The 15,219-nt window shown below is 35.1% G+C and overlaps 1 protein-coding gene across 1 annotated transcript; it reads right to left on the bottom strand.

The window, feature by feature from the left end:
• Positions 1-2,140: 2,140 nt before the first annotated feature.
• Positions 2,141-13,873, bottom strand: LOC145010089 (glutamate receptor 1.2-like). Its single transcript, XM_078968675.1, has 5 exons — positions 13,582-13,873; positions 12,250-13,493; positions 11,708-12,014; positions 11,241-11,617; positions 2,141-2,476 (listed from the first exon to the last, which is right to left on the bottom strand). The coding sequence occupies exons 1-5, from the start codon at positions 13,871-13,873 to the stop codon at positions 2,141-2,143; spliced, it is 2,556 nt and encodes an 851-aa protein (XP_078824801.1).
• Between the last annotated feature and the right edge of the window lie 1,346 nt (positions 13,874-15,219).

Raw genomic sequence — 15,219 nt, 5'->3', positions numbered from 1 at the left:
TTACTTTTGACGTTATGATTTGGGACACAACAATATGATTTTGTGATGTGTTGTTTATTTGACAATATTTTGGCAAAAAAATGTTTATGGAATTGTTAACTAAAAAATGAAATTTTCGGGCTTGAATTTTGGGATGTTACAATCGATGTCCAGATAAAACAACACTCGGTCAATTGCTACAAAAGCTCCTCACACTAAACATAACCAAATAACCCTAATTAGAAATTATGGTAACATTCCATAATTATGGTTCCTAAGCATACTCTCCTTGGGGTAAATGGCCATCTTACCCCTTCACGGCTAGGACCCACCCCTAAAGTCATACCAGGTCAAAAAGTCAAACCACAAGGTCAAATCCATCAGCTAAAACCCTAATATCGGGTCCCACATCGTGAAGAGCGCATGGTCATGTCATGAGAGTCCACCAAGTCCGATTCCAACAACTCATTCCAGGCTCAGTCACAGGTTTTCTGCTGGACTAACCTCACAATATGAGCATCACTATGTCACGTCGTGAGTTTTAGATACCCAATGATCTACTGGCTTTTTCATTATCACATCATGAAACCTTATGTCTCACGTCGTGACTTCAGTTTGAAGCCAAAAATCAAGGTTTTAAGTCATTAATCTGTTAACCCATCAAATCTAACTTTTATAAGAAGCTTAAGGGGACCTTAACGGTCCATAAAAATGTTTGATTTGTGGAAATGCATGTACCATGCATGTCCCAATCCATTCTAGGTCAAAAAGTGGGGAAACATGCATCAAAATCTCATGCATGACTCTTATACCTCACAAACTTCTAGACAATATGATGTCCAAGGAACCCCTAGAATCCATAAAGTTGCTAACTTTATGGGTGTACTCCACTTAAGCTTGCATAAACATGAAGGAAAGGGACAAAAACCTAGATCAATCCATAATATGCAATAAATTTTGAACCTTTAGCACTTACAAAGGTCCAAAAACAAGAAGAGATGACGATGATGATGTTACCTTGAAAAATCCACCACCAGGACACTTCTTTTCCTCTTATTCTCTTCTTCTTCTTCTAGTTGGAATATGCACCAAAATGGCTAAGGATATCAATGAGGGTTATGATTAGGGTTTCTGGAGGCTTAGAGAGTGAGGGAGGTTGAGGGTGGCAACCCTAGCCCTCTCATTCCATTAAATACCGAAAAATTAGGGTTGTGGTCATCAAACCGCTCTCACGTCATGAGCAATAAGGGCTCACTTCGTGAGACTCAAGGAATATGGGTCAAAAAGTCAATCCTAACTCATGACGTTGGAGGCATTATTCATATCCTGACTTCCTCCAAAGGCTAAAGACAAACCTCGAAATCAAGTACCTTAAAATTAAATGTTACATTCAAATTGACCACACCTTCACTTGTGGGGGATGATAAAGTACACAATCCGATTAACCGATTACACATTAAATTTTCAAGGAGTCCCTATATATATATATATATATATATATATATATATATATATATATATATATATATATATATATATATATATATATATATATATATATATATATATATATATATATATATATATATATATTAGAGTTACTTAAGAAGTTTTTGATATGGTAATATTTGAGTATTTCCTTTAATTGTCGTATAAATATAAGACCTGAAATATATAAAAACTTATTTTCTTCTTATACTAACTTCTTTAATTAATGTTAGACTGTTAGTGTATCCCACATTGATGCGACAAAATCATATAAGTTATTAAATATGTTTGAGTCCCCCTTCTCTTCACAAGGGTTCTTTGGAGAGTTAGTATCAGGCTCCACATATATTTACATGGTACGTGAGTCGGTGCTCTTCACTCTATGACTTAACACATCCTTATATATCCTTATCGATCCTCCAACTCTAGGGGAGAGTGTTAGTGTATACCATATCAGTACGAGACTGTATTATAATAACAATTACAGTCATACAACCTACCTCTAACTATTTATACTATTGCAACAAGTATTCTTATACCAAATATCTTTTGCATGTGATAAGTTCGATACAAGTTTTTAGAGAGCTCGATCAACTGGAACTTTTCTCATTCCAATAATAAAATACTTAAAAATCTTTAATATCAATTGTTATATCAATCAAGTATTGTTTAATTATTTTTGCATGACATTTCTAAACAAAAGATACTTCACAGTGGACATCAAATTACGTCCAACTAAAAGTGAGATGATATTATGGACCTCCATTTTTTCACGAAGTATGTAAAGTACAGAGATGATAAGGGCAAAAATAGAAGTGACCCCACTAATAATAAAAAGACCACCAAATCTGTTAAGCTTCAAAGCTTGGGGCATTGTAGAATTTCTGGCTGGAACCAATAAGTGATTATCAAACCACTTACTCTCCAAACTTCCTAGAGTCCCATCTAATCTCATTCTGGCGATTTCTCTTGACACGTCTTCTACCAACGGCGAACCTTTTTGGAACATCTGGATGAGATACATGTCAACCAAAGTTATATATGAAAATATGAAAGGCTCCTTATGTGTATACTATAAAAAATGTAAATGTTGACTACTTGAATTGACTATTTAAGAGGAAATATATTAATTAGCTTTATCAAATATATTTTATATGCTATGAAACTAGTTTATATAAAAAGCTTTTATTTTCTATGAAATGAAAAACTTCTTGCAAGTGCTACATTACAGTGTTACATTAGCTTGTACTTTCCTTATTTATGCAACTATTTTTAGATTTATATTGTATGGTGATTTTATTGGTTATGTGGGAGCTGATTCTTACTCTTTTAGGTGATTGTTTGGTTATCAAGCCACCTCATTAGTTAGGAAGTTTTCCATGTTATCAGGAGTTTTTTTTATTTGTATTAGGATACTTCATGGCTTTGTAAATAAAGCAACTAGTAGGTCTTTTCTTATTTTTTCCTACACAACTCATTTTTCTATTCTCTCGGTGATTTTAACCTTTTATAACCCTTCATATTTTAGATTTTACTAAAGTAATATTAATGCCTTCAACGTTTTACTATTTTAGGTTTCCAATCAAATCTCTTGTGTTCTTCATGCGTTGATTGTTTGTGTTCCAATCATAGTGTATATTACAACAAAATCAACGTGAATACTATTAATTAATATGACATCCATAATAATGCATTGAATTCATTAAAAGTTAATGGGTTGGCAAATCATCATTTTACTCTCCATACAACTCTACTAAAATTTTATCACAATACATTGAACTCTAAAACATTTAATGGAAAATATATCTAACTTATGAAATTAAATAATTAAAATATTTTTTTTCCATTAAAGAGTTCAACGACTATTGAAATCCATATCCATTGAACGCAAACATGAAATCTTACACTATGGTAGAGTTTAATTAGTTGATTGTTAATTAGACATGACACTTTATTCAAATCTCCCATTAAACCATGCATTGTGGACATTCTTATGCAATGATAATAATGAAAAGTAATCCGGTTAGGAAATATCTTAAAAATAAAAATGTTCCCAAATTTATGAACCAATGACCCATTGCAACAAGTTTTGTAATTTGGCTTCAAAATTTTTAAAACAAGATTCTATTTCTCATTTGCGTTTACCTTTATTCTCCATTCTATAGGCCTTTCATAACCTTACACTCAAACATATTTTTCTCATGATTGATTAAATGAAATATTGAAATGTCTATAATTAATGACCATAAATAAATCACCTAGATAATAATAAATAAGGAATTGATGGATAGCCTTACACTCAAACATATTTTTCTTATTTGCGTTTACCTTCATTTTCTAGTCTTTCCCTTTTATATCCACATATCAGTTTACATGACTCAAAATCATCACAAAAAATAGTGACTTTTTGATATTAAACTGGATAATAATGAATAAGGAATTGTCGGACAGCTTTTTCTATTAAACCTTAGAAGGGAAGGATAGCATGGGAAGGATAGAAAGGAAGGGTAACTTTTTCTCTCATGGTTTGATAGAAAAGATAGAAAATAATAGAAAATGAATGATAGGATAGAAAAGTGATTTCTCTCTCCTAGGAAGGATATGCTTCTCTTTTCTAGATACCATTTTTTATTAATAAAAAAAAATTGTAGGGTACAATTGTTTAAAGCTCTTCCTGGGTACAAGTGTTAAAAGCTCTTTCTAATTGGTTGTCAGGTAAAGGAAGTGGAACATGACCTTTTATTTATTAGTTTTAGATATGCTAGGTACTTTCCAGGATTTATGGGATATGTCTAGATATGGGTAATTTTTTTTTTTTTTTTGTAATATCAATCATCTTAGGCTATATATTTGTCTGGTGGTCAGCCACTTCTTGTAAGCAATGTAACTGTGTGTTTCCTTTATAAAAGACTTAAGCTTTTAAACTTGTAATACTTGGCCTTATTTTCTTTTCTATTTATGTACATTTTTTATTTGCCAATATTGTGAATGGTAAATCACCTATAATATTGCATAAAATTAGACCCTTATTTCCAATAAGTGGTATTAGCGCGTGGTTATTGTATGCCGAAGTATATGCCAAGATTACTCATGGGAGATAAAGGTTAAGGTGTTAAAAAATCCAAGAAATAAAGTAGTATTACGCTACACTATCCAATGCTTATGAAGTTAAATTAATTGGTGTGGGCTATAAAGATGCGAGTGAATTTGCAAGCATAAGGAGTGTGAGATGCAATTTAACAGAAAGTCTGAATGGATCTAGATGCAATTTATCAAGTAATTTCAGAGGATGTGCTACTTATGTTAGCTGAGAAGGACAACTAAAGAAGCATGGGAAATGATTAAAGTGATGCACATGGGTGCCGATCGAGTAAAAGAAGCTAAAGCACAAACCTTGAGAAGTGACTTTGATGTTATTCGAATAAAAAACAGTGAATCGGTGGATGATTTTTCATGAGAATAAATACCATTGTGACTGGTATTCGATTTCTAGGAGAAAAAAATAGAGGAAGTTGTGGTGGTGAAAAAGTCTCTTCGAGCTGTCCCATCACAATTTATGCAAATCGTGACATCTATAGAACGATTTGGAGACTTAAAAAACATGGCTGTGGAGGAGGTTGTGGCTCGTTTAAAAACTCATGAAGAGAAGCTTCAGAGTTATGGAGAACAATGAGACGAACCTTCCTTGTTGCTTAAACATACCAAGTAAGCATCACGGTCCAATAAAATTGACAAGGGGATTTCGTCAAACACATCAAATGATAGAGGTAGTCATGATGGCCAAGGCCATGGAAGAGGTCGAGGCCGAGGGCATGGACAAGGAGATGGTTGTGGTTCCAATGCAAAAACGAATTACCCAAAAAAGATGAAAGAAAAGTAAAATGCTTTAAATATGAGAAGTTTGATCATTATGCATTGGAGTGCCTGGAAAAGAACCGCGATGAGGAGTCAAACCTCACACAAATCAATGAAGAAGCACCCATCTTGATGATTACAATCTCAAAAGAACATGTATCCAAAAAGGTGTCACTAAAATAGATGATTTGTATTAATATTCTTGCATCGGGGGAGAGTCGAGTAGAGTCCAAGGTGTGGTATCTCGACAACGGTGATAGCGAACATATGATGGGAGGCCACTCAAAGTTCCATGACTTAGATGAAAATATTATGGATCGCATGGTATTTTGAGAGGGTTCCACTATTGCTATTTTAGGAAAAGGATCAATTTTATTTGATTGTAAAAATATCGACCAAAGACTTTTAAATGAAGTATAATACATTCCAAGTCTTAAAAATAACATCACTAGTCTTGCATAAATGACAGAAGAAGGAAGTCTAGTCACTATGTACAGGTCGGTTTTGATGTTACACGATATAAATAAAATTATACTTTTGAGAGTTGAAAGATCTCCAAACCGGTTGTACACAACTTCATTAAGAACTGGTAGACCAACATGCCTTCTAGCCACAAAGGATGAACTAGCTTGGATATGGCATTCTTGACTTGGTCACGTTAATTTTCCCGCTTTAAAAAAAGTTTTTTTGAAAAAAACATGGCAACCAAAGTTCCAAGGATCGAACATCCAAATCAAGTGTATGATGGGTGTGTTCTTGAAAAACAAACCCGAATCTCTTTATCAAACCAAACTTTGTTTCGAGCTAAAAAAACACTTCAACTAGTACATGCGGACTGATGTGGTCCGATTACACCCACTTGGAAGTTTGAAGCCTTGGGTGCTTTCAAACGATTCAAGTTGATGGTAGAAAAAGGTTCGGGTTAAGAATTAAAGACACTTCGTATAACCGAGAAGGGAGAGTTTATGTCGAAAGAGTTCTCATCATTTTGTGAAGAATACAAAGTAAAAAGACATATTACAACTCCCCATTCGACTCAACAAAATGGAGTTGTAGAGAGACGAAATTGTATGGTTTATCTTCTCAACCGCTTGCCTGTGATAACGCTTCTTGACATCATGTCGTCTGGAGCTTGCTTTGACAAAAAACCAAACCTTGAATATTTGCGGATTTTTAATTATTTTGGCTATGCCAAAGTTGTAGGTGTACATTTGAAGAAACATGAAGACCGAAGCAAAAAAGATGGTGTATCTTAGGGTAGAAGATGGAACTAAAGGGTATCGATTATTTGATCCGGAGAGCTAGAAATTGTGGGTTAGTCACAATATTGTTTTTGTTGAAAGTGAGGATAGAATTGGTACAAAAACAAGGAAGATGAAGTCGTAGCTCCTAAAACATTCACAATAAGTAAGACAAACAGGCATATAGTCAATCTGACGTAACCAGACAGCCCCGAAGTCAACTTGAAAACCACGTACAACCCTAGAGTTAACCTGAAAAACTCGGAAAACCCCTATGTCGAATCTGTTCAGCCCTAAAAGTAACCCCATATACTCCTATTTCGGCCTTGTTTTATTCAAGCTTGACTGACACAGAAAGCCCTTCAAGTGAGGTTGGACCAAAACAATTTCGTTTGCTTGCCAATATCTATAATGATGCCAAAAATATGATCTTGGAACCCGGAGAAGGGTTGATAAGTGCAATAGATCAACCCTTGAATTTTAAATAGGTTGTTACCTTTAATTCATCGTAGGAGGCCATGCAAACGAAGTTGGATGCAATCACGAAAAACAAAACGTGGAAGCTTGTTGACTTGCTAACGGGTTAGAAAACGATAAGATCAAAATGGGTCTTTAAATTGAAAAAAGACATTCTTGGAAATGTCATAATATATAAAGGTCGAATAGTTGCAAAAGGATATGTGCAAAAACAAGGAGTCCACTTTGATGATTTTTTTGCACCGATAGCACGACTTGACACCATATGTGGCACCCGAGCCACCATGTATGAAACTAATCTATATATTAATTTAAAAAAGAAGTGGATGGTTCATGAGTATGATGGGCGTACGCTAGGTACGCACAATGTACTCCTTGCATGCACGTTATCGGGGTGATCCCGATGTACACTGGGCGTACCCATGCGTACACTGGGTATACGCAAGCTAGGGGCGACCCTAATTTTCAGTGTTTGCACCCTGTTTAAGATCCTTATGTCCTTCAAGTGCATCACCCTTTCATCCCCTATTGCCTTTTAGTTCTAATCTTGAAACCCTAGCCTTCTTGAGTGCATTTTTGAGCTTACATAGAGTTTTTGGGTGTTCTTTTATGGTTTTGAAGAGGAAGGAAGCTTGAGGAGAAGCAAAGGAGAAGAATGAGCTTGTAGATCTAGATTTTGTGCATCATTTCTAGCTTATTGAAGGTATAAAGTCTAAAACTTGTTCATTCTAAGCTTATATCTAGGTTTAGGGAAGATTTTAGCATCTTTTGGTCCCATAACTTGGTCTTTTGGAGTATGGGTTACTCCAGTAATTTAAGTTGTCCTTTAGGACTCTTAGGAGTGCATGAAGTCATAAAAATCACATCTTGAAGGTTAAGACACAACCATGCATGAGTTGGTGACCACTAAAGAGAGATAGAAGGCTTAACTCATGGTTTGGGTCCCAAAAAGGCATGCAAGAGCATAAAGTTTGCACCTTTATGGCTTAAGACACTTTTATGAACTTGGATCTAAGTTTTGGATGTTAAATATTAATGGATTAAGACATGGGAGCAATTATAGGCTGAATAACCAGTACGTCAGGCGTACTCTAGAGTACATTGTGCATACTGGGCCAGTGCCCTGATTCCAGATCATCGGTGTACGTCGGGCGTGTGAGCCATTTACGCCACATGTACGCAGTATGTGGGCTTATGAGATTTTTGGGCTTGAGTTTTGTTGGGCTTTTTGACTTGTTTAGATTTGGGCCTCAGGCCCACCTGTTATAGCAGAACATTATTGGGCTTTAGGCCACTTAGGGTGCTCTTAGGCTATATTGGGCATTAAGGGCCTTGTAGTTAGGATTGGAATGCCTTTTTGGAATAGTTAGATTTGGGCCTTGGTAGGGCAGGCCCAATGAGGCAAGGGTTAAGCAACCCTTTCTACTTTCAAGAAAATAAATAGGATTTGGTCCCTAGTGTTAAAATATTGGCCAAATTTCTAATTTTGGTTTTATACTTGTTCCTTAGGGAGAGAATTTCGCGAGTCAGCCGCTGAGTGTGATTTGATACCTTTAGTCAGATGTGAGTTTCCTTCACAATATCTGTGGGTCGAAGGTACCAATGCTGACCCCCTAGTTTATATTGTAGTATGATGGTTGACTTCGTGACAACTGTCAGTGATGTCTGTGTTGCTTGATGACTTTGTGATTCATTGTTATGATATTAAATGGTAGTGGTAGGGGGTGAAATAAGCCTAGTATCCAGTTGAAATAGACTAAAGGTGATTGCAAGCACCCATATATGCTTGACAGTATCTAGTTGAAATAGACCGAAGGGGATTCCAAGCTCCCAGATATGCTTGACAGTATCGGGTTGAAACAGACCGCAGGAGATTGCAAGCACCCATATATGCTTGGATGTATGGTTGTATGATGTGGGGTATTTTGAGGGAACTCACTAAGCTTTATGTTCACAGTTTTCAGTTTATGTTTTAGGTACTTCCAGTTCGAAGTGGAACGGCCCGACCTGATTGTAACGCATCAACCCATGATTTCCGCATTTTGAGATTTTGGGAGTTTGTACTGTGATATCATGTTGCTATGATATACTTTTGACTGATTTGATATGAGTATCGTATGTTTTGAATCAATTTAAAAACAAAATTTGTTTCTGTATTTTTGGGATGTTACACCATAAGGTTCATTCTTTCCTTAACGACTCAATGTGGGTGGGCCATCCATAATTTAGATGTTAAGTCGGATTTTCTTAATGGCGATATTGCAAAAGAGGTCTATGAAAGTCATCTGGAAGGATATGTTGACAAAATACATAGTCACAAGGTGCTTAAACTCTCTAAGGCGCTTTATGGTTTACGACAAGCCCGTCGAGCTTGGAACATTTGTTTGGATAAAAGCCTAAAAGGACTTTGTTTTCGAAATGTTCCCAAGACACGATGGCGTACAAAAGGAACCCGCAAGGAAAAACTCTTTAGTAGGTGTCTACGTCGATGACTTGGTTATTACGGGATCAAACAACGAAGACATTGTTGAATTCAAGGAACAAATGAAAAAAAAAACAATAAGAAATGAGTTATTTGGGTTTACTTTCTTACTATCTTGGAATAAAAGTGTCGCAACAGAAATAGGGAATTTCTTTACGACAAACGGCCTACGTAACAAAGATTTTGGAGCAATTCGGGTTACTAAAGTGCAACCCGACAACTTCACCCATGGAAACTAAGTTAAAGGTTAAGCAAGGTGAAGGCGGTGAAAAAGTTGACTCGATTGAATATAGGTGAGTATGGGATGTCTACGATACTTGACACACACTCGATCGTATTTATCATACGTGGTTGGTATTGCTAGTCATTTCTAGGAATAATCAACCACACTGCATTTTCAAGTGGTAAAAAATATTTTGTGGTATGTTAAAGGAACTGTTGTTCATGGGATAAACTATAGAAAAGGTCGTGAAGTTGAAGACTTGGTTGGGTTTAGTGACAATGATCATGGAGGTGACAAGAGTCCAAGTGAGATGATTTTCTACCTAGGAAGATATGTTGTGACATGCCAATCTCAAAAGCAAAGGATTGTTGCTTTGTCTACATGTGAATCTGAGTTCATGGCAGCGGCTGCATGTCAATCCATTTGGCTTGGGAATCTCGGAAGGAGCTTTCATGATACCACATCATGCATATCACCTTGTTTGTTGATAACAAGTCGGCGATTCAATTGATAAAGAATCTTGTGTTTCATGGTAGCAGCAAGCACATTGACATTCACTATTACTTTATAAGGGAATGTGTTGAGGAAAGACACATTGTAGTAGAACACGTAAACTCAAAGGATCAATGAGTGGGCATCTTTACAAAGGCCTTGACATACGTGAAGCATGACAAAATGCAAAATATGCTCGGCGTGACGGATACTGAGCTTGGTACAGTTTAAGGGGTGACATAATATTAAATTGGATAATAATAAATAAGAAATTGTCAGATAACCTTTTGTGTTAAACCTTGGAAGGGAATGATAACATGAGAATGATAGAAAAAAATGATAGTTTTCTTTTTCATGGGAATGATAGAAAAAAAAAAGAATAATAGAAAATAAATGGTAGGATAAAAAGTGACTTTTCTCAGGAAACATTTCTCTAAACAATTGTAGGGTACAATTATTTAAAGATCTTCCTAAGTGGAACATGACCTTGTCTTTATTAGTTTATTAGATATATTTCTCTAAACAATTGTAGGGTACAATTGTTTAAAGATCTTCCTAAGTGGAACATGACCTTATCTTTATTAGTTTATTAGATATGCTAGATACTTTTTAGAATTTATGAGATATGTTTAGATATGAGTAGATTATTTTGTATTTTAATATTAATCATCTTAAACTATATATTTATTTGGTGGTCACCCTCTTCTAGCAACTAATATAACCGTCCATTTCCTTTATATAAGACTTAAGCTTTTAAGCTTGTAATATTTGGCCTTATTTTGTCTTGTGTTTCTATAGATTTTTGCCCATACTATGAACGGTAAATCACCTTTAATATCGCATACCAATTAGATCCTTATTTCCAACAGACTTTACTAGTCACCTTTAATATCGCATACCATTAGATCCTTATTTGCAACAGACTTTACTAGTCACTGTAATAATCACCACATAAAATAGATGCATATGTAGTGCAAGTGATGAAGAAAGAAAGGGTACTTACAAAGGCAAAGCCAGAAGTGATGGGTTGAGAGGAGATCAAGGCATATTCACCTGAGTATTTGCTAAGAAACATCTTGATGTACGGAATTTCATCAACAATGGCATCAGCATCACCATCTTCTGATAAAGCATGAGCATAATCCTCGTATGAGTAGTATGCCCTTCGGTAATTATCTTCAAAGTGCAGGTTGCTGACAGTCACTCCTCTCATAAAAGAATCTCCATGAAACCCCACAATCCTGCCTTTTGATGCCAATTCAAATTGCTCTACTGTCAACAGTGAAGCCAAAGTTGCTGTGTAGCTCGTGATCAAGACAAGCACCACGAGTAACCAGATAAACATTACAATTCTTGACAGATTGCTTGACAACTTCTCTCCTACAATACAAAATGCAACTCACTTTGAGATCTTGATTTAGATTCTCTATATCAAGAATTAAAAGTTTCTTAGAGAGAAAGAGGGAGAACTTTGAGCAAAAAAGATGGTCAACAGGATGAACCAGACGATTGTTCCAATTCGCTGAGCTGGTGAGCATTCAAATTCGGATTCTTGATTCAAACATTCAATAGCCCAAATAACAAATCCAGTTAGGATAAGAGAAGCCATAGCAGTTAGCCATAGTCCCATGTCCAGAGCCTTCAAGAAGAACCACATGTCTTCTTTCTTGACTCTTGCTACTGTTCCTACACCCAATTCAGTGTAAGTCGATGTAAAGTCCACATACACAGATCTGTTAGCCAAGATTGTTGAATCCCCCACAACTCCATCAATTTCCTGTCCACAAGCAAAGCCATATATATATATATATATATATATATATATATATATATATATATATATATATATATATATATATATATATATATATATATATATATATATATATATATATATATATTACACACACACACCACCAAACTAGATGTATTTCCTAATGAAGCTGAAAGTAAAGAACTAAAGATGAGCAAGAGTAATTATATAAACATGTAACAAGCTGAAACATATATACCTTATTGTTGACCTTCTGTGCAAGATCATCGTAATTATTGGCGTTGTCAAATAAAATGAAAGTGTATGGCACTTCATATGGTAAAGCACGAATGCATGTGTTGAATACATCTATGGAAAACCCAGTAGCAGTTGTAACATTTTTCTCAACATCATGATCTACATCAATGAAGTACTTAAAGTTTCTTATCTTCAGAACACCAATTTTCAACCTTTTATTTGGAGTTGCTCGCAACACCCAACCTTTTGGAGCAGTTGTAGACCCTCCGGGCCAGATAACAGCTTCAGGACCTAGAGTAGAGTGTTGATAGACGCTGTTATTCATTGGGTATCCTCGACTGATTCCTTCTGATAGTGTCCAATATCCTACTCTCTTCTCACCATAGTCGATGGCATTCATAATCTCATATCCATTGGATCTTATTTTTCTTTCACTCAGATCAAACTCACCACTTATACCCTTAAATCTTGTTTTCAAAACCTCATGTAAGAGCAAAAGTCCATTTTGTGGGACCCCAACTTTCTCTACAGACTCAGCAAGCGCCCAGATTGTGTCGTATGCCCATATGGCAGGCACAGGTACTTCTTTCGTCAATGAGGTATGGTAGTTTCGGTAAAAGAATTTGTGCCATGTCGCTTTTAAGTTATGCAGCCTGACTGATGGTGGAACATACGGCCTAAAACCTATCGCCCCTTGTAATGACTCAACAACTGTAAAGTTTGTTGAACGGAAGAGGTCAACTGTTTTTTCAGTTAAAATCCATGCATATTCTTCCGTTACCATTCCTAAGCTTTTTGCATTCAAGAAGAGGTTGGATGCTAATGAAGGCGACATATGTACGATGATGATAGTTGTCTGAAAATTCATGAGCTTGTGCAACTCCTCCGTGATTTCATGAATCGTGGCTGATGATGAAATGGCACTTGTGTAACTGATCTTCATGTTATTATCTTGGAATGACTCAACCAGATAAGGTAATATCTCCCTCCCATCATCGGTGTCCTCATGAACAATGATAACATTCCTCCATTTATATAATTCCATAAGGGAAGCAATGCTTTTGGCCATAGTGGATTCATCTTCTTTGATTTGGAACAAGTATGGGTATTCCATTGAGGATCTACCAGCAAAAGAAAATATAGGAACTTGAGCTTTATCAGCAAACAAGGATAATAACTTCGATTGAAGATAGATTTCTGGGCCTATGATAGCCTGCACCTTCACGTTTTTCAGAAGATGATCAACTGGTAATTAAAAGAAACAAATATAAGTTAACCGAATATAAAATTAGATGAGAGTTGAAGGAAGGAATTAGAAAACAAGAGATTATACCAGCTGACAGAGCTTTTAATGGATCTCCCTTAGAGTCCCGAGTGTGAACAACTATCCTTGTTTTGTAACTGTGATTAAGATCATAAAAATCAGATATGGCCATGGTAATGCACCTGTGAATGGACTTGCCAATCCATGACTCCATGTCTAGAATGATCCCAGTGCTTATTACGATGTTGTTGTTTATGTTGAAGTTTTTGTTTTCTGATGGAGCGGACTGTGCCCATAATTCACGGTTTAGAAAGCAGAAGAGGATTAAAAGGGAAAGGCTGATTTTATTCTCGCTATTCATCGGCTTTGCAGATTGGTGCTTGTTCTGAACTACTTGCGCAGCTATATGTTGTGAAAATCTTATACGACTTTAGTGTTTTTTAGGGGTTTTGTTCGATAGAAGAAAAGAATTCGTCAAACTTGTTGATAGCGACCAATTACCACTATCATGCATTTAGGTTAACTGACTAATAATTAATGCAATAACGATGAAGCAAAAATGTATGATGGGTCTTGCAAGGAAGATCATGTTTCTCTACATTCTATTCTATTATAATAATATGTCGATCAGATGACAACAAATGTGGGATCTATTAGTATCATTCTATCGTTAGAAATTTTCTAGGATCATTCTATTGGTTAGATCGACGGGAGGGAATTTGAACACGACATGTTGGAAAATATTTCCAATGGTTTGTTTTATATGAGTTAAAATCTCAACCTTACTAAATTCAAATAGATAATGCAATGTTATTCCTTTTAACAAATACGGAGTGATATTTTCTAAAACTTAGAAAATCAAAAAACTCGTTTATATTGAAGTTGATTTTAATGACACCTAAACCTCTTTTAATGCAATTAGAATATTTGAGTGACTAAAGTTTCATTTCATAGTTGCTAAGTAAGAAAGTATTGATTCAAAAATATCTATCTTAGTAATAAGTTCTGATTGAGTAAGAAATCATATGGTTTGATTGTATATCTAACTATATAAAATGACTATTTTACGATGCTACTTTATACGGTGATGGATGGTGATGGATGAAGTTGATAAAAAGTTATAAAAACATACAAATTTTTATACAATATGTAAATAACACATAAATCATTTGAAAATCCAAATAAAAAATGGTTAACTATTTGTATTCTATGAAGGTTTGATATATATATATATATATATATATATATATATATATATATATATATATATATATATATATATATATATATATATATATATATATATATATATATATATATATATATATATATATTGTATGATTAAACTTTAATATATAATTGGTTATGTATTTGTATCATGGGAAAATTGATTTATATTATATTATCTAATTTTCAATGTAAAATTCACAAAAGGACTTACGAATTGAAAACCCAACCCACATAAAAAAATTGTTGGATATTAATTTTCACGTTACATTCTCATCCCAATTAATCTTCCTCGTCACCTCACTCTCAAGTCTCATCCATCCTCCATCTCTTCCTAATTAGTCATCGTGCAACCACCCAATCTGCAAATATAGCTCTCTAAATGGAAGACGAAGCAGTCGGAGAAGGCAGAACACCTCTGTTACATTTCATGTGCGTCTCGTTCTCATAGCAATCATCCTCTGATTCCGCTTTATTCTT

Source organism: Lactuca saligna, chromosome 8 (genome assembly GCF_052625555.1).
Source record: "Lactuca saligna cultivar CGN05327 chromosome 8, ASM5262555v1, whole genome shotgun sequence".
Classification (NCBI taxonomy): Eukaryota; Viridiplantae; Streptophyta; class Magnoliopsida; order Asterales; family Asteraceae; genus Lactuca; species Lactuca saligna.
This window is presented reverse-complemented; position numbering and strand designations above follow the sequence as displayed.